The sequence below is a fragment of the Lynx rufus genome, unplaced genomic scaffold (genome assembly GCF_022079265.1).
Source record: "Lynx rufus isolate CCGP_SWC_20201006 ecotype Redwood Valley unplaced genomic scaffold, mLynRuf1.p SCAF_7, whole genome shotgun sequence".
Taxonomy (NCBI): Eukaryota; Metazoa; Chordata; class Mammalia; order Carnivora; family Felidae; genus Lynx; species Lynx rufus.
The window spans coordinates 21,623,695-21,643,825 of NW_025814889.1; the positions used below are offsets into that span (position 1 = coordinate 21,623,695).

Below are 20,131 nucleotides of genomic sequence, written 5' to 3' on the forward strand. Positions count from 1 at the left end.
ATTGCTAACACACCAAAATAAAACCTTTCCTCAAAAAGAGCATACTCCCAGTATACTGCTTTCCTTTTGGAATTGTATTTTTCTTTAACTTCACAGATACCTGAACGTCAATTATTAAAATGTTTTTCTCTGTGGCCATAATGGCTCAAAAGAAAAATAAGTGGCTGCGATTTTTACAGTGCATTTAATAAACCCTTAAAAAATAACAAGCCACCTACCAAGGAAGTTAGTTCCGTGAGAGTTAATTTTTAACGCAATGTTAAATTTTGCACCAAACCCAATACAGATCTTTATGATTTCGAATCACCATTTTATTTAAATCATTTGAGCCCAAATCATTCTTTAACTAAGGAAAGCTAACAAATCTAATAGTTAACAAACAACACTGTTTCCTTAATAAATTAATTTCTAGTCCCACACGTTCAACTTGAAGCCATCACAGAATGTACTTATAGACTAAAAGGGCTTTTTAAACAAACAAACAAACAAACAAACAAACAAACAAACAATATTTGTCTTCAAAGGGTTAAGCAAAGGTTTCCTAACTGGCAGGATAAGAATACCCACAGTGGATTACATGAGCACCCATTAGCATAAACTATACAAGAACTATTTGAACTAATCACACACAGTATTTATAAGGGGTGGCGGCTAATACTTAGATGTGTTTTCTAAAATTGTCACATAAAAGCAGGAAGCAAGGAAAACACATTCAACTGGTTTTCCCCTTCATGTCCATCTACAGCCCCTCGTTCTTGTGAGGTTAATCTGTAGCTCTGTCCCCACCATCTGTCAGCTGCAGGAACTGCACGTAATTAACTATTCAGACTGCCACAGCAATGAGGACACTCATTAGCAAAATGAACAAAGGGATAGTTCTGGGCTGCTACGGTCATCTGTTACACTCTGAGTGGCAGATTTTGTGGTGGGGTTCCTTCTACCATCTGCCCACACCACTAGCTCTGGCTTATTTAAACCACAAGACTTCTTTAAAATAAACTGCATTTAATAAACCAAGGTTGAAAAGGATGGAGATCATTAAAAGGTGGTTAACTAGGTGTCGCTATTTAAAACTGCGTTATAGCTGAGGAGAGACTGTGTGCGATCCATGATCACTCTGGAATTTTAAACTGATAACGGAACTCACCGATGTAAAGTTTTTCTATCACGTGAAAATTAGGACTTCAGGCCATGGCTCATGCACTATTTTTCTCTGGTGAACACTCACAAGATGTGCGGAATGGGATCACTGTTCCCAGGTTTCAGAATCCTAAGCAGATCTTGCAAGAATCATGTCTGAGGGCTGGCACACCACAGAGCCTTGCTACTCCACGTCTGGTCCACAGACCGGGAACCTCAGCATCGCCCGGCAGCGTATGGGAAACAGACTCTCAGGACCCAGCCCAGACCTACTGTCAGAATCTGGATCTTAACAGGAGCTGCGGGTGATCCCTACGCACAATAAAGTCTGAGGAGTTCTGTTCAGAGCCCTGCATGTGCCTCTCAGCAGTCTTCCTTCTGCCGTATTCGTGTCTCAATTCTGCAGGCTCCGCGTATAATACTTGGACATCTCAATTTGCTGCTGGGGCGTGTTGTGCTGTGCTGATGCGTGCCCGTGCTGCATGACAGTCATGGAGAAGAGCAGGTGCTCTCCCAGTGAGTGACAACCAGGAAAGTGGCGCACTGGGGCAGTGCAGCCCTGCAGAGCTGTGGCTCTTGAATGACAGCTCTGTTTCAGCGCCGTCAGCAACAAGCAGTCATGTGCGCTTGTGGGCGGTGCGAGGGCGATGGTGGCACAGCTCATCCGTGCTAAGGTGAGAAAAAAATGAAGCCTTCTCAAAACGACAACTAATTAAAGCGACCGCAACACGCACGCGGGTTTGCAGGCACACACACGCGTCCAGGTACACGCACTCGGGCTGGCCTCCTTCGGCCGTCCTCACGGGGATCTGTCAGCCTACAGCGTGACCACGTGACAACTGCAGCAGGACGCAGATGAGTCACGGGGCACAAACCTGGAAACGAGGCTCAGCCCTTGCATGAAGTTGCTCTGAGGAATATTCGACACCCAGGAAGTTCCGATCGGAGAGAGGAAGGCTTCTGAAAGTCGAAGAGTTTTCTTGCCTGGTTTCCATTTGGTTACAAGTATGATTTAGGGCGGCTGTTTATTAAACTTTCCCCTCTGCGACCACATTCTTATCAGGTTTTCCTCAAAAACAGTTCTGGAGAGATAATCGGAATGTGTATTAACTACAAAGCTATTTATGTGATTTGGCTGCTAGTGGGAATAAACCAGCAGTAGGGAAAGATACTGCTTTTTCGCCTTGCTTATTTCAAGTTGTTTTTTTTTTTTTTTTTCCAAGTGATCTCCATTGCTACTTTGAAATTTCCCAATTGGTTCTCCAAACTCATTTTTCCAAATCAGATTTCAGGGGCTCCGTGTGGTAAGCTTCTTGGTGCCACCAGAGGGAGCAGTTGCACAGGATGAAATTACAAATGAAAAAGGACCTCTTCTAGAAGCCGCAGGGAGTTTTAGGAAATCTTATTCTTAGAGGATTTAAAAAAAAAAAAAAAGGTGGGGGTATTCTCCATAGGTTTATTTTATATAAATCACGATCTGTTTTGTGGCACTCACATCCATGTTTCTGAAATGTACACCATATTACTGACTGCCCTACGTGGCCCTCGGTCAAGGTGGGAGTCCGGGGTCACACGTTCTGTTGGAGTCGGAAGGAGCTGAGAGAAACGTACACACCTAGTTAATCAGGACTATCTCACCTTCCTCAGATCTTAGGGTGTTTACAGAAGTTGTGAGGTGGTCTCCCTGGGGACAAATTACAGTGGAATAACCCGGGGCCTCCGGGTGCCATCTTGAGCCAGGGAACACCTGCTTGTACAAGAGCAGGGTGGACCCTTCCATTTCCCTGGTCCCCACAAAGCCACTACCACTTATTCTTACCTTCCTTCTTTCCCCAGGGCACCAGAGAGACCAATTAACAGGTAGAGAACACTTACGAGTGTAAACATTACAAGATACACCTCATGTCTTAGTGTAAGGAGCTCAATTACCAAATTGGGAAGGTTTCAACAAGTCCTGAGTTCTGTTCAGTGCATTTCTCCAAATGTAAACCAGACAGTCATAAGGGCTAGTGCATTTCCTCATAATGATAACTGGAATGTATATACTCACCTTTTTTCAAAGAGCTCAAAGCAATTCACAGTCAGTGTAACAGGTATCCTTCTCGTAACTCTCTTTCAGCTAAGCGGGTATCGCTTTGCACTTCACAAATGGGAAATGAATGGGTCAAAATCACCTTGCCAATCTATGCTGGATAACTTTGACCAAGGCAAGATTAAAAGCCGATACTATTACAGTTTGTTTAGTCTTTTCTCTTAAATTATTATCTCCGAAAAGTAAGACTAGGGGCACCTGTGTGGCTCAGTTGGTTCAGCGTCCGACTTCGGCTCAGGTCATGATCTCACAGTTTGTGAGTCTGAGCCCCGCATCGGGCTCTGTGCTGACAGCTCAGAGCCTGGAGACTGCTTGGATTCTCTCTCTCTCTCTTTCTCTCTCTCTGCCCTTCCCCTGTTCGTGCTCTGTCTCTCTCTCGCTCTCTCAAAAATAAATAAACATTAAAGTTAATTAATTAAAAATTAATTAAAAAGACTAGATTTAGACCCAGGAAAAGGTTAACGTCAGTGCAGGAACCGGATATGCCTCCTCCAAAGCCATCAGAAGATGTAAAAAGAATTAGTATTCATTTTTATTAGATCTATGCTAATCACACTCCACAATACATTGCTTAGAAGATACTCAGTTTTTTTTAGAACGTAAAGAATCCTAATAGATTATACAAAGCAAACACGCCTTCACCAATTAATAAACGAAATCCTTTAGAATCATATAAATTCAATTCCTTATCTCTTCTAAACTTGGCGTTTTAAATAAGAATACCAATGCGGGATTTAGGTAAATTATAGACTGCACTTAAAGGGCCCAGCAACGAGCAAGTGTTTCTTCCCAGTGTTCACATTTTGGTACGTAACTTCTCAGACTTTTTCTGTGCATGTATATGCGTGTGTCGATATTTACAGGTGGATATATCCATAAGTATTAATATACTAGTACATTATAATAACATTATGATAAGAGTCTATTTTATATATACATACTAATTAATTTTGAAAATTACAACCTTGACATATTACTGTAGAGCCCAGAGCCCCACTTCCTTTTGTGGGCTTTGGATTCAGTTGGACCTTGGTTCACATGCTATCTTCACCGTTTACTAGCCATATGCCTGGGGGAAGTAACTTAGCCACCCTATCTCTGCTTCCTCCGCTGTAAACTTAGCTACAAGATAAGATACCGCTGATGAGGCATGCGGTGCCCGCCAGTTGATATTCAAAAAGATTGTTATTCCTCCGGCCTCTCTGCGAGCCTCTCCGACTCAAACAATCAGCTTCTTGTTCTTAGAATCCATTAACGAAAACCCCTCTATGGCTCTGAACTGCCATAGAGCCACAGCCACTGTCTCACAGTGAGGTGACAGTGAACTCACCCTCAGTGTCCACACTTTCCAGAGCCCTTAAAGTTCTCCTCCTTGACAGGAGTTTAGCCTCTCTGTTCTCTTTCCGTATCTGTTCCCACCAGTCCTCTGTTTAAGTAGTAAACCAGCCTCTGACTCCCTTTGTGACGAGAAGAACTGGGGGAAAACCCTCCCCAAGATTTTTCCTCAGAAGTTCTCTCGTTCCAAGGGACTTGCTGGAAGCCTCTGACTCAGGGAGATTGCTTTGTGTCTTTCAAACTATCAGAACAGCAAAACGGGGCCGGGGTCTTCAAAATTAAAACAAAAATCTATTGACGTGCTCTTCGAGGGGAGGAAAATTTTTGCAGTGGGAGATAGGTTATTTTATTTCCATTATGAATAAAAATTGAATACAATTATATTGCTCCTATTTATAACTATTATGGGTTTTCTGGAATATGCCATTGAGGAGAAAAGTTTGGACTGGCTGGTGTTGTGGAGAGATGCCCAAGCTATACCACCTGTATTTCCTTTATTCTTAACCCAAACTTTTGGAAAGTTATAGCCTTATTTACCTGTATTAAAATTAATTATTCATTGTTTTGACACTTACAAGTTTTTGAAATCTAGACTCTTCATATTGACATAGCTCTTCTCTTAACTCCTTAATCATTTCTTCTCTCTCCTTCAGTCTTTTTAACAAATTACTCATTTTGATAGTAGCTGATTCTTGCACAAAAGTCTCTTCCTCCACCTCAAAGAATTGCTAGGGAGAAAAGCGGCATTAAAAAATCAGACACCAAGCAAAAGCTATTTCATGTTTTATTTAAGCTACTATCTTGTAAGTTCTTTTTATCACTTGCACACAATTTTCAGTAAGTAACTATATTTATATCGAATGATACGCTAAAGTGCCACAGAATACAGCACATCGTCATCCTATGAAACACAAAGCATAATGCGGTACTCTAACTGCACTGGCCACGCAAGTAATAACACTAAACTTCAATTGTCAATTCACATCGTGGTGTGAACGTCCTACTTCAATCTTCCCCTGGAAAGAAAGCGCACATTTGAATATGTAAAAAGGAGCCGTAAACTTCACTGGTGTCACTAATTCCCCCAGTGCTTTGGTGTGGCGGTGTGGAGAGAAATACCATTCCTTTTCTTTCGCCCACAGAAGAGGTTTGCAGACCATGCATCTAGACAGACGAGGCTCCATTTGAAAAATCAGGCAACTGAGACCAGAGCAGAGGAAGATGCGTTACGATTGAATTTTTTTTTTTTTTTCCCCCGTGGGAAGCTGTGGAAGATGAACCGTTAGGTATGAGAAAGTCATCTTCAGGGTCCATTGTGCATTATAAAATTATGTAATTCTAGCATATCATTTACTTCTCTCTGCATGAAAAAACAGCCATGTTTTTGCTTTTCTTAAAAAAATTGAATAAGCTGGGGTTTTTTTGTGGTTTTTTTTTTAATTTTTTTTCAACGTTTATTTATTTTGGGGACAGAGAGAGACAGAGCATGAACGGGGGAGGGGCAGAGAGAGGGAGACACAGAATCGGAAACAGACTCCGGGCTCTGAGCCATCAGCCCAGAGCCTGACGCGGGGCTCGAACTCACGGACCGCGAGATCGTGACCTGGCTGAAGTCGGACGCTCAACCGACTGCGCCACCCAGGCGCCCCTGTGGTTTTTTTTTTTTAAGTTTATTTATTTATTTTGAAAGAGAGAGAGAGAGAGGGAGACAGAGGATCCCAAGCAGGCTCCAGGCTCCAAGCGGTCAGCACAGAGCCTGAGGTGGGGCTCGAACTGTAGATTATGACCCCAGCTGAAGTCAGACGCTCAACCGAGCGCCTGAGCCACTCAGGAGCCCCATAAGCTGTTTTTTGCTAACCCTAATCAAAAAGAAAGTAAATGAAAAATATACTCTTGAATTGGTTTGAAATGAATTTGTATACGAGTTGATACAATGCGTCATAAATGGTGTTGCCCCATTTTAATTCATTTGACTTCATATCGTGAGCATCTCCCACACCATTAACATTTTACATGAGTGTAGTTACTGATGGTTCCATAACATTCTGCTCCACAGAAATGCCATAATTTACACACTCATCATACTATATATATTTTAAGTTTTCCATGATACCAAATCTTTATATATACATCACTGTCTGCATTTCTAATTACTTTTTTCTTGACAGAGACCCTTAGAAGTAGAATTCCTGGCCAAAGCATATGAAGGTATTGATGGTCTTGACTCATTTTATAAATTTCTTTTCAAAAAGATTGCTCAGTTTACCCTCCACCTTGAGAATGAGGATGTTTGTCTTCCTATACTCTCTGAAAGATTATATATTGTTATTTTGTAAGTCTTACTATGACAATATATGAACATAGTGGTTTATTTTTGTATTGATCAGCCTGTTTTACTCCTTTTTCTGAAAAAGTAGTCTCTACAACCAACGTGGGGCTTGAACTCACAACCCCGAGATCGAGTGTCACATGCTCTACCGACTGAACCAGCCGGGTGCCCCTTAATCAGCATGTTCTGATAACCATTCAAAGTGAATTTTCTTCACATGATATTAGCTGTTTATGCTTTGTGTTTTGAAAGTCCTCGATTCTAATTATACGCCCTTTTACTGAGAACTCAAAATAGTTTTAGGACCTCCACTGATCAATTTATTCATCAGTGTTATTGATCAGCTTTACTGTTTCCATTTGAATAGAAGCGCCATTTCTCCACAGTCTGTTGGGACTGGCTTCTCCGTTTACAGTCAGTAAGAACTGTATCGCAAAACCAAACTGGGAGGAAATGTTTAAAAAAGGAATGCTTTTCTTTTTTTTCTAATTTTTTTTAATGTTTATTTATTTTTGACAGAGAGAGAGAGAGAGACAGAGCATGAGCAGGGAGGGGCAGAGAGAGAGGGAGACATAGAATCCGAAGCAGGCTCCAGGCTCCGAGCTGTCAGCACAGAGCCCGACGCGGGGCTCGAACTCACAGACAGCGAGATCATGACCCGAGCCAAAGTAGGACGCTCAACTGACTGAGCCACCCAGGAGCCCCAGGAATGCTGTTTCTTATTTCTAGCATATAAAAATCTCATTTTCTGGGCGCCTGGGTGGCTCAGTCAGTTGAGCGTCTATTTCGGCTCAAGTCAGGATATCACAGTTTGTGGGTTCAAGCCCCGTGTTGGGCTCTGTGCTGACAGCTCAGAGCCTGGAGCCTGCTTCAGATTTTGTCTCTCTCTCTGCCCACCCCTGCTTGAGCTCCGTCTCTCTTTCTCTCTCTCTCAGATGAATAAACATTAAAAAAAAATCTCATTTTCAACGCTGATGTGTAAAATCCTATTGTTCATATGGGTACCCTTTTGAGAATTACAGAATTATTTTATTTTTGTTATTTGTTCACTGCTAATATATTTGAGCACATGCACAAACAGGAAATACAGGAAAACCTAATCGTATCTGCTACTACACTTAATATTATATTTCAGAGTTAGATTTACAAACTAAAATTGTTCTATAATATATAATGAACGCCAGTCACCTGAGGAGAATAATATATCATGATAGAATTAAGAGTCAAGCTAGGAACAGAACGCTAACATGACCTACACAGTGTTAACGTAAAAATCAGCATATGCGTAATACAGCACAATGGAAAAGAGGGAAGAGAGAACAATCAATATGACAATACCAGCTTGGTAAACAAATGTTTTATTTTTTATTTATTTTTGAGAGCGGGGAGGGGCAGAGAGAGAGAGAGAGAGAGAAAGAGAACCCAAAGCAGGCTCCAAGCTAACAGCAAAGAGCCCAATATGGGCCTCGAACTCACAAACTGTGAGATCATGACCTGAACCAAAGCCAGACGCCCAATCAGCTAAGCCACCAGGTGCCCTAATAATACCAGCTTTTTAAATTGAGTGACTTTAAAGAACAAGGCTGATTGTGGAGGACAGGATAGCCTGTGTTGGCAGACCAGCTCTGTCACTTAGTAGCTTTGTGCCTGTGCCTTGTGCCTCAGTTTTATTATGTGTAAAATGGGGTTAATAACAATACCTAAACTGCCACGAGAATTAAATAAAATAATGCGCGTAAACCATTTTGAACAGTGTCCACAACACGATCAGCTCCCTGTAAGTATTACATCTTAGCATTTCGTATCGTTCTATCTGTTTTGTCATTCAAACCCAGATGCCACTCCTCTGGGAAGCCTTAGCACCCCACCTGCCCACCTGCTCTCCACTGCTGTGTTCTTCCTGTATCTTGTCAACCAACATGCTGCTTGGGTCACTTCATTTATTATTTGTTTATGTGCTCACTGCTTTTTATGTTCAGTATATGCTGGATTTATTTTACTTGTATCTAAAAAAAAAAAATTTTTAATGTTTATTTTTGAGGGAGAGAGAGACAGAGTGCGAGCGGGGGAGGGACAGAGAGAGAGGGAGACAGAATCTGAAGCAGGCTCCAGGCTCTGAGCTGTCAGCACAGAGCCCAACGTGGGGCTCGAACTCACAGACCGTGAGATTATGACCTGAGCAGAAGTCAGAAGCCAGCCCAACTAAGCCACCCAGATGCCCCTGGGTTTCTTTTACTTTTTTTTTTTTTTTTTTACTTTTTTTCTAATGTTTTTATTTATTTTTGAGAGACAGAGAGCAAGTAGGGGAGGGGCAGTGAGAGAGGGAGACACAGAATCTGAAGCAGGCTCTAGACTCTAAGCTATCAGCACAGAGCCCGACTTGGGGCTTGAACCCACCAACCGTGAGATCATGACCTGAGCCCAACTCCGATGTTTAAGAGACTGAGACACCCAGGCGCCCCTATTTTACTTATAAAAAACACCAAAATAAAGATGCTTCTGAAAAGCTGGCCAGGTAGTCTCCTCTCTAACATGACACAAACCACCCCTGGACGCTCATTTAAAATCTGCCCCCAGGAACTGGGCTGAGATGCTGTGCAAACTCAGCAGGGAGCCTGCCTCTAGGAAGGGCTCGTTCCCTCTGGACTTCAGGGCAGGGAGGGTCACGCAGTTCCTTGCAAGAACAAAAAGTTTCACTTTTGACATTTCATAAAATAATTGTAAGGCCCAAACACATTGGATTCATTTCTCTTCATCTCCAGGAATGTTTCTGATGTTCGACCAACATTTATGGAATGAGCTGGGCTCACGAGGAGACAAGCGGAAGGCGCTTTTATTTTTCTTCACCACCCCTCCAATCTGGTCTCCCGTCTCGTGTTTCTCCCCTCTGAGAAAAACTCTCGGGAAAGTTCCACTGCTTTTTTTTTTTTTTTAATTCTTAAATAACAACAACAACACTGGACAGGGGAAAGAAAAATAGAAAAGAAAGCCAGTTTCAAACCATCTCCCCCAGCACAGAATGCCACATCCAAGGGAGACCACAGGTGGGGAGGACAGGAACCTTGATGGGTAAGATTAGGCGGGAATTGGGGCATTTTATTTTTTGTTTTGGGTTTTGCTTTCTTCCTAGTACCCAGAGATCTGGTCAAACACCAGTCTAGATGTTGCTGTGAAAGTGTTTTTTAGGTGAGATTAACATTAACATCGACAGACTGAGAAAAACAGATTACCCTTCATAATGTGGGTGGGCCTTGTCCAATCAGTTGAAGGTCTTTGGGTCTTTGGAGAAAGACTGAGGTCCCAGAGGAAGAGGGAATTCTGTCAGTAGACTGTTTTGGGACCTGAACTGTAACACTAACCCTTCCCCGAATCTCTGGCCTGCTAGCCCACCTTGCAGATTTCAGGCTTTCCAGAGCCCCCACAGTCATGTGCACCAGTTCCTTAAAATCAACCTCTCGCTTCTTCGCTTCCTCTCTATACACACTGGTTCTGTTGTTTCTGGAGAATCCTAACTAATCTAATATCTACATCTAAAGACCCTAAATTCTCACCAACACCGTCAATTCCAACCCAACACCGTGGTGTCATTACAACCTGTCTCCTTTCCATCGCATAACCCTCTGGCACTGAGAAAGCTGGGTCCCATGATGCCTGATGCATTGATGTGTTTGCTCAACCCTCCCTTCAAGTAACCCATTTCCTGACCACACCACACCGTGCCTCCAAGAGCTTGGCTCCGAAGCAGGTGATGGGACGGGGACAGCAGAAGCACGTCTTTGGACTTTTAATTCACGATGGCAAGAAAGTTTTATTGTGGGCTTCCATTCCTTTGGTCTTGCAAGAAGAGTTAATATTTGTATTTTAATTTTTCCTTCAGCCTTTGAAAGTGAGAAGGACCTAATATTCAAATCCTTGGCATTAACTGTTGGCTTTGTATTATTAGAATAATTTGATGATGTCATTTGGTCTCATGGGCAAAGCCTCTTGACCAGCAGTATCGAACGACACAGCTGGATATAACCAGGGGTGAGAAACAGACTAGCAAATGAAGTCCCAGTAGTGGATACATAGTCACTTTGCAGCTAAATGTCGATAATGCACTCTTCTAGCTGGACGCCATACCTTCCAGGGCACCCGCGGTCTCAGGACCCCCCAGAGCAGTACGTGGTACCGGGGGGCGAGGGGGACAGCATCACGTAGGTGGCAGGAGGGTGTCCTCCCCACTAAGGCTCAGATACACACCTAATTAATCACAGGCTAAACGGTGAGGATCAGTGTGTGAAAAGAAAAAGAGAAGCCCAGGGAATGTGGTTTCCTTTTATGGGCAGTGATATCTTCCTCTCAGTTATGACCTTGGAAGAAGAAAGGTGGTCACGCTTTGGCCATCTCTCTCCTTCTCCCGTTCTCTTTGGGGCAAATGCTGCAGGAGCATCTGCTCTGCTCCAGCAGGAAGAGCCCCGCCCAGCCCAGTGCAGACTGTGATGGGAGTCGAGTCTGCCAAATTCTGAGACTTAGCATGAGGCAGCCCGCCTCACCAGCAAAGCAGATGATCTCCATCTGTTGGCTCCCTGACTTTCCTTTTCAACTTGTCCAGAACCTGGGAGGGGAAGAGCGGTGTTATTTATCAAGCATAAACACTGCGATAGTCGTTATCTTTCAAGGTGGGAAATCTAAGCATGTCATGAAAACTGCTTAGAATTCTATGATGGTTCTTTGACGTCCTGGAAGTAAAGTACTGATTCCTTGGCTTCACTTTCCTGCATTGCCTCCCACCACGCTTTCCAGTCCTGCAGTCTTCCGGCCTCACCAAACCACCTCCCTGACTTCCTTTCACCTTAATGCCTCTGTTCTGTGAAATTGGCCACGTCCCTGATTTCTCCCATCTCCCCCAGGCTCGCCAAAAATTCACCATCCTTCAAGGTGTAGCTCAGAAATCCCCTTGCCCTAAAAATTTTCCTTTTCCTTGCTCCAAATCACCCAGAAGAGTTGGGCATCCATCAGGTGCAAACCTCAATTATGGATTCTAATTGCTGAGTATTCTTTTCTTCCTTCCTTCCTTCCTTCCTTCCTTCCTTCCTTCCTTCCTCTCTCCCTCTTTCTTTCTTTCCTTCCTTCCTTCCTTCCTTCCTTCCTTCCTTCCTTCCTCTCCCTCTTTCTTTCTTTCTTTCTTTCTTTCTTTCTTTCTTTCATCTCTCATGTCCACTAGATTATGAACAACTTGAGTGCAAGGATTGCTATTGTCTCTGCTACAAAATCAGACGATGGGTGGATGAATCAATCATTGAGTGAAAGAACAATTTAAGCCCTCAGGATCATGCACTGCCATGGTCTAAGACGTTTTTACTAAGAACTCATGATCTATTTCCAGTAGCATGACATAGGTCAAGTTCATTGGTACCTTTCTTGGTTATATTCAGGCCTTTATTCACAAACCATTTGTTGAGTAGCTACTATGGGTCAGACTCTCTGCTAGGAGGAAAGTATAAAGATAAACACAGCTTAGTCCCTGGTCCACAGGAGCAAAGGATCTAGAGTACAGAACAATCCACAAGTGGGTAATTGTGACACAATTCAGTGTGTCAGTTATTGAGGAGAGAAAGAGCATTCCAGCAAGAAGGGACATTATGTGAAAATTCCAGGGAGGTGACTGATACCTTGAGGTGTGCAGAGGGAGGCAGGTGACTATAGCTCAGTATTGCTGGAGGGTAAAGCTTTCCCTACGAAGTGGAAGGAGATAAGAGTGGAGAAATGTAAGGGCCTTCTGGGCCCTGCTAAGGGCTAGACGTCATCCTACAGGTATGGAGAAGATACTGAAGGGTTTCAAACAAGGGCAAGATGCGAAGGGATTTATGTTTTGAAAGACCACTCACTTGACTGGGCAGATAAAGACCAATGGAGACCAGATGGGATAAGGGGATAACAGCCACAGGCCAGGCAAGCAATGCTGGCTGCCTGAGCCAGTTCCATGGCAAGATCACAGGGATGGATGTAGGAAGTAAAAAACAGGCAGGAGTTGATGGCTCCCTGGAAATTAGGGTGTATTTTTTATCTATGCTGTGTCACAAGCATACAGTTTTACCACAAACTTAGTGGCTTAAAACAAACATGCATTGTCTCACAGTCTCTGCAGGTCAGGAGCTCAGGCATGCCTTAAGTGGGTCCTCTGTGGAGGGGCTATGAGGCTGCAATCCTAGTGCCTTGTTGGAGGCTCAACTGGGAAAGGATCTGCTTTCACGTTCGCTCAGGTTGTTGGAAGGATTCACGTCCTTGTACCTGGAGGCCTTAGGGCTTCAGTTTCTTGCTGACTGTCAGCTAGAGGTTTCCCTTCATTCAAGACTGCCTGCGGTTATTGCCTTCCAAATGTTGGGGCTTCCCATCATGGCTGTTTGCTTCTTCCAAGGCAGCAAAGGAGAGACTCTGTAAGGCAGGAGCCACACCCTTGTGGAACATAATCATGCCAGCGCCTTTGCCTTTGCTGTATTCTATCAGTTAGAAGCAAGGCCCAAATCCTGCCCTCTCTCAAGGAGATAAGGAGGGTGATCACAGAAGGTGTGAACGCATGGAGGCTGGATTGTGGGTGTTCAGCACAAGCAGCCCCTGCTAGCTTCCCAGCAGCAGCTGGAGAAGATACATTATATAGCTTGTGTTGACTGATACATTGTATAACTTGTGTGGTGGTGAGTCTGCCTTGACTTAATTTCCTAAGTCTTTTCTTTCATTTTAGTTGTTTTGCCATTTCCTCTAGGCTGTTTTCTTTCCCGGAGTCTCCCCAGCGTAAAGCCTCCTTCAGGCCATTAGCAGTGCTGCAGGGAAGGCGTTCCTCACAATCCAAGGAGATGCACCCTGCCTTGGCAGAGGTCTGCCTTGGTTTCCTAAGTCAGAGTCCAGAAAATTCAATCCCTTCCAAATACCAACATGTTGGTATTTAATTGCACAATACTGTTAATAAGACTTAAAAAAAAAATCTGAAATAAAAATCATTTAACACCCGGATAGTATTTGCTGCATTAAAATTTGGGATCTAAAATGAGTGCCCTCATTAGATAGGCTTCTTCTCTACTTCTTCCATCTTAAAAAAAAAATTTTTTTTTTAACGTTTATTCATTTTTGAGAGACAAAGCGTGAGCGGGGGAGGGGCAGAGAGAGAGGGAGACCCACAATCCGAAGCAGGCTCCAGGCTCTGAGCCGTTAACACAGAGCCCGACGCGGGGCAGGAACCCACAAACCGTGACATCATGACCTGAGCTGAAGTCGGGTGCTTAACCGACTGAGCCACCCAGGCACCCCATCTCCTTCTCACTGATATAGTCCAGAAAGCAAGGCTTCCATTGTAAGAATACAGACGACGTGCTTTCCCAGCTCAAAGACTTTTAAAAACAATGTTAACATTTCATTATTGTAACAAACATTTTTTTATCGCCTTGAAATGGATTTGGGGAATCCTGCATCAAATCTTCATCTCTATATGACAAAGTAAAGAAGACAAACCTGACACGCTTTCCTTGGAACAAACACTGCTACCTGCTATCCATAAAAGGACTTCAGTCCTGCAAAATGGACTCTGAGCTGTTGGCAAGATCTCTTTGAAGTCAGCGAGGATGATTATGTGATGGTGAAGACGTCTTGGGGAAACACTCGAAGTTCATTTACAGCAGTTTTCCAGTTTCCCAACGAACGACAATCAGAAAGAGATTTCTGGGAAGGGAGAAAACTACACAGAAATTTTCTCTGGCAGGGAGCCTGGCTGGCTCAGTTGGTTAAGCGCTCCACTTCGGCTCAGGCTGTGATCTCAGTTTGTGAGTTCAAGCCCTGCGTCTCCAGCTTGGGGCTGACAGCTCAGAGCCTGGAACCTGCTTCAAATTCTGTGTCCCCCTCTCTCTCTGCCCCTCCCCAACTCGTACTCCGTCTTTCCCTCTCAAAAATAAATAAAAGTTAAAAAGAAAAGAAATTTTCTCTGGCTTAATGATAAAACAATTGTCACATTTCTTTCTTTCTTTTTTTTTTTTAATTAAGATCAGAATGCTGAGGAGTGTGAAATTCTCTTCCTATGAAGATCAGTTTAGGAGCTGGTGACTCAACCGGAGGCGAGAAGACGTGAATACTGTTTTCTCCAATTATGTGAGAACACCTGGAAAAGGAGTTAATTGCATTCACCTTTCCTTCTGAATGCCGATTATAGTTGAACCAAAAAAGGAAGTCATAAACCTAGACATACAGATTTACATTTTTCGGGGTACCTGGGTGGCTCCCATTCTTGATTTCGGCTCCGGTCATCATCTCACGGTTTGTGAGCTCGAGTGTCGCCGCATCAGGCTCCTCGCTGAGCGTGGGGTCTACTTGGGATTCTCTCTCTCCCTCTCTCTGCCCCTCCCCCACACGTGCACGCACACATGCACGCGTAGTTCTCTCTCTCTCTCTCTCTCTCAAAAGAAATAAATAAACATTTTTAAACATTTTCATTTTCTCTAATCCATCGGAATTTAACTCTAGTCTCTTTCGTCTTTCTGTAGAAATACAATAAATAATGGGGTGCCCGGGTGGCTCAGTCAGTTAAGCGTCAGACTTCAGCTCAGGTCATGATCTCATGGTTCGTGGGTTCGAGCCCCGAGGGCTCCGGGCTGACAGGCTCAGAGCCTGGAGCCTGCTTGGGATTCTGTGTCTCCCTCTCTCTCTGTCCCTTCCCCTCTCGTGCTCTGTTTCTGTCTGTCTCTCTCTCTCTCTCTCAAAAATAAATAAACATTGAAAAAAAAAGAAATATAATAAATAACAATGCTGCCTGTGAAGCACTTTGCACAGTGCCTGGGCCATAGTAAATAATTTGATATGTGATTACTGGAGATATCAGCCTGGAGAAAATGAGGAAGTCTCCCCAAGCATTATGACTTCTGTTCCCCTTTAGTGACTAAGGCCACCAAAGACAAAAAGAGTAATTGCAGCCCCAGGCCATGTTAGGCCCAGTAGAGCAGGTGTAAGCAAGACGGTGGGTGGAGACAAAGCTTATCCAGGGCTCTCTCTACACCCCCATATCCTTTTCTCAACTAAAACATCTCTCCATACCCCTTTCTCTCCCCCAAACTCCCCTCAAGGGTCCGTTGTCTACTCCAGATTTTTCTTACAGAGAAAAGAACACCCACTAGGAGGGTCATGACTTCATTCCTCAGCCCTCTGTTGGTAAAGGAGAGGGCGGTGCTTTGATTTGAGGAAATGAAATTCTCTTTGTTTTTAAGGTTTATTTATTTATTTAGAGGGAGAAAGAGCACGCCCTGGGGAGGGGTGGAGACAGAGGGAGAGAGAGAGAGAGAGAGGAAGGAGAGTGAATCCCAAGCAGGCTCCATCCACACTGCCAGCGCAGAGCCCGATGCAGGGCTTGAACTCATGAACCACAAGATTGTGACCTGAGCTGAAACCGAGAGTTGGTGGCTTAACCGACTGAGCCACCCAGGCACCCGAGGAAACGAAATTCTCATGGTTATATTTTAAGCACGTTGGGGGTGTGACTGTGCCTAATACAATTCCATGTCACCCAGAGTCTCTCCTACACGAAGAGTCCTGCGAGAAAACACCAGCACTCCTGTGCATCTTCACAGGGCCTGCTATGCACAGTTCTGGTCTAGTCACAAATTACTCTTTGTATAAGAAAATCCTCAACATCCAGTGTAGATGGAGAAAAGACTAGAGCTTCATAGTTACTAAAATTCTCTTTAAAAGACCTGAGAGACCACCGTCTCAAAAAGCATCCAAAATCAAGCAGTAAGGCACAGGAGGTGAACATATTCCAAACTGGAAAGCAAAACGGAACGATCTTCGGGGCCAAAGAGTCTGACCTGAGAATCACCTCCACCAGGCTGTCAGCCTTCATTTGAACTTCACCTTGATGCTTCTCTGCAAAGAAGCATTTCCTAGGTTGATTCAGACTCTTCGGCCTCACCAAAGTCACGGGACTCCCCTCTTTGCCAGGAGCTACATTCATCCCAAGGAGCGTAAGGCTGATGATTGGCTTTCTTGATGCATTTGTGCCAAAAGGCTGTGTCCCCAACCCATTTCTCCCTTTACGGTATGCACTCAACTCTTCCACTTGACAAGGCAGAGAAACAACCAATCCCTCCCTCCTCGGGGATGAGGAAAAGGATCTATCCCACGTGGGCCTCTGTAAAGGGACCTGATTAATTCGGGCAATATGTTCTAGGGCCATATAGGAATCCAGCCTCAGGAGTTAGTTCACCTGTGTCACCCTTTCTAGCCTCATTTTGCTTATGTCCTGATCCCCATTTGACTTGTGTACACCTGACATCCAATAGCCAGTCTCTCTGGCTTCATTAGCCTACGGTCTTTATTGACCTCCTTTTCTGGTGCAATTTTAGCTTTCTCCCACAAACATGTATTCTATATCTCTTTGCTTGCCCTATGCACTAAGACCGTAGGCTAATTACATTTCTACCACCAACACATCTCTCATTCTTTTTCCATCCAGCTGCTCCATCTAGGGATGGAGTCAGTAAATTATGCCAAACAAAAAGCCATTGTTATACGTAACAATGAGTCACTGATGGATTCCTATCAAATTCAGTAATAACAAAGGATGATCACTGTCTTGATTATTACTTAATATTCCACAATGTCCATCTAGTGTAAAAGAGAGATAGATATACCATTGAGAAATTGAGACATGAATATTATCATTTTCAGTTAGGTGTTTGTATGTAGAAAATACAAATGGATCAACCAAGAACTGTTAAAATATCTGATAAAACTTGAGACTAAGACCTGAAATCATAAAACTGTTAGAGGAACACATTGGCAGTAAGCTCCTCGACATTGGTCTTGGGGATGATTTTTCGGATTTAACACCAAAAGCAAAGGCAAAATTAAACAAGCGGGACTATATGAAACTAAAAAGCTTTTGAATAGCAAAGGAAGCCATCAACAAAATGGAAAGGCAGCCGACTGAATGGGAGAAAATATTTTCAAGTCACATATCTGATAAGGGGATAACAGCCAAAATACACAAAGTATCCATGTAACTCAATAGCAAAAAAAAAAAAAAAAACAAAACAAAAAAAAACACAAAAAAAAACCAAAAAAAAAAAAAACAAACCCAAAAAAACCCATCAAATTAAAAAATGGACAGAAGACATATTTCCAAAGAAGAGATACAAATGGCCAACAGGTATGTGAAACATCACTAATCATCAGGGAAACGTAAATCAAAATCAAAATGAAATATCGCCTCACATCTGTTAGAATGGCTGATATCAAAAAGACAAGAGATAACAAGTGTTGGAGAGGAAGTGGAGGAAAGAGAACCCTCGCGCACTGCTGGGGGGAACGCAGACTGGTGCAGCCGCTCTAGAAAACAGTATGGAGGTTCCTCAAAAAAACTAAAAATAGAACTACCCTACAATCCAGCAATTCCACTTCTGGGTATTTATCTGAAAGAAACAAAATCACAAATTCAAAAAGATACCTGCACCTCTGTGTCCCCCCCAGCATTAGCCCCAATAGCCAAGACATGAAAACAACGTAAGTGTCCACTGATGTATGAATGGATAAAGAAAGTGTGAGGGGCGCCTGGGTGGCTCAGTTGGTTAGGCATCTGACTCTTATCTTGGCTCAGGTCATGATCTCACGGCTTGTGGGTTCAAGCCCCGTATTGGGCTTGCTGCTCTCAGCACAGAGCCTGCTTCGGATCCTCTGTCCCCCTCCCTGCCCCTCCCCCACTCATGCTCGCGTTCTCTCTCTCAGAAATAAACAGTTAAAAAAATTAAAAAAGAAAATGTGATTATACATAACATATGTTTTTATTTTTGTATTTATTTACTAAAATACTATTCAGACATGAAAAAGAATAAAATCTTTCCATTTACAACAACATGGATGGACTTTGAGGGCATTATGGTAAGTGAAATAAGCCAGAGAGAGACAAATACCATATGAGCTCACTTACATGTGGAATCTTAAAAAAAGAAAGACAGGAAAAGAAAACTGAACTCATAGATACAGAGAACAGATTGGTGGTTGCCAGAGGCAAGGTGTAGGAAGCGGGTGTAATGAGTGAAGGGGGGTCAAAAGGTACAGAGAAACTTCCAGTTATAAAATAAGTAAGTCATGAGGGTGTACTGCATGGCATGGTGACTATAGTTAACAATGCTCTATTGTATATTTGGAAGTGGCTAAGAGAATAAATCTTAAGAGTTCTTGTCACAAGAAAAAAATTTGTAACTATGAGTGGTGATGGATGTTGAACTTGACTTATTGGGTGATCACTTCACCATACACACAAATATTGAATCACGTTGCACACCTGAAATCGATATAACGTTATATGCTGAGTATACGTCAATAAAAAAAAAAGAGAGAGAGAGAGAGAGATCTGATAATTCCACATATGGAAATCTATCAAGAAAGTGGTTGGATACAGTATTTATAAATTCAATTGTTTCACCTCAAAACATATCGGCGAACTGAAAGAAAGCAATCACAAATCAGCACGTATTGTACTCCTGTTTATATGGAATGTTCAGAATAGGTCAGTCCGTAAGGACAGAAAATAGGTTTGCAGTTGCCAGAGGTTTGGAGTGGGGAGGAAGAAAGGGGGAGTAATAGGGAGTGACTGCTAATAGGTACAATTTTTTGGGGGACATGATCAAACTGTTTTAAAATTAGATTATGGTGATGGTTGCATAACTCTGTATATATACTATAGATCATCAAACTGTATGCTTTCAACGAGTCAATTTCATGCTATGTAAATTACACCTTAGTAAAGCTGATTGGGGTGACTGGCTGGCTCAGTCAAAAGAGTGGCGACTCTTGATTTCGGGGTCATGAGTTCGAGCCCTACGTTGGGTATAGAGAGTACTTAAAAAAATAAAAAACTTAAAAAACAAAATCAACAAATTCCATGTATACCAAAATACTCTTAAAACACAACAAAGAAGATTCCATATTCTAAAGATATAAAATATAATACTTAGGAATAACTTAGTTGTAAGAGAAAGAGATACAACCTGCATAAATAAAACTATAAAACTTTATTAAGATACATAAAGTAAGACATAAGTGAATCAAGAGATATGCTTGAATAGGAAGACTGGATATTATGATAAAATTTCTTTCAAAATTCATGAATAATTTCCAACCAGTTCGATTTTAATAAAAATGCCAACAGAGGCCATTTTGGAGTGGCAGTACACAAAATTATTTTAAAGTTTACCTGGAGGAATAAAAAAGAAATG

At 42.8% G+C, this 20,131-nt stretch overlaps 1 protein-coding gene across 1 annotated transcript in view; it reads right to left on the reverse strand.

Moving 5' to 3' along the window:
* CUNH10orf67 (chromosome unknown C10orf67 homolog) overlaps positions 1-20,131 on the reverse strand; it is a 162,079-nt gene that overhangs the window by 95,521 nt on the left and 46,427 nt on the right. Inside the window, exon 5 of the mRNA XM_047066303.1 lies at positions 5,143-5,295. Coding sequence (XP_046922259.1) covers positions 5,143-5,295 — 153 coding nt within the window. The remainder of the gene's footprint in view (positions 1-5,142; positions 5,296-20,131) is intronic.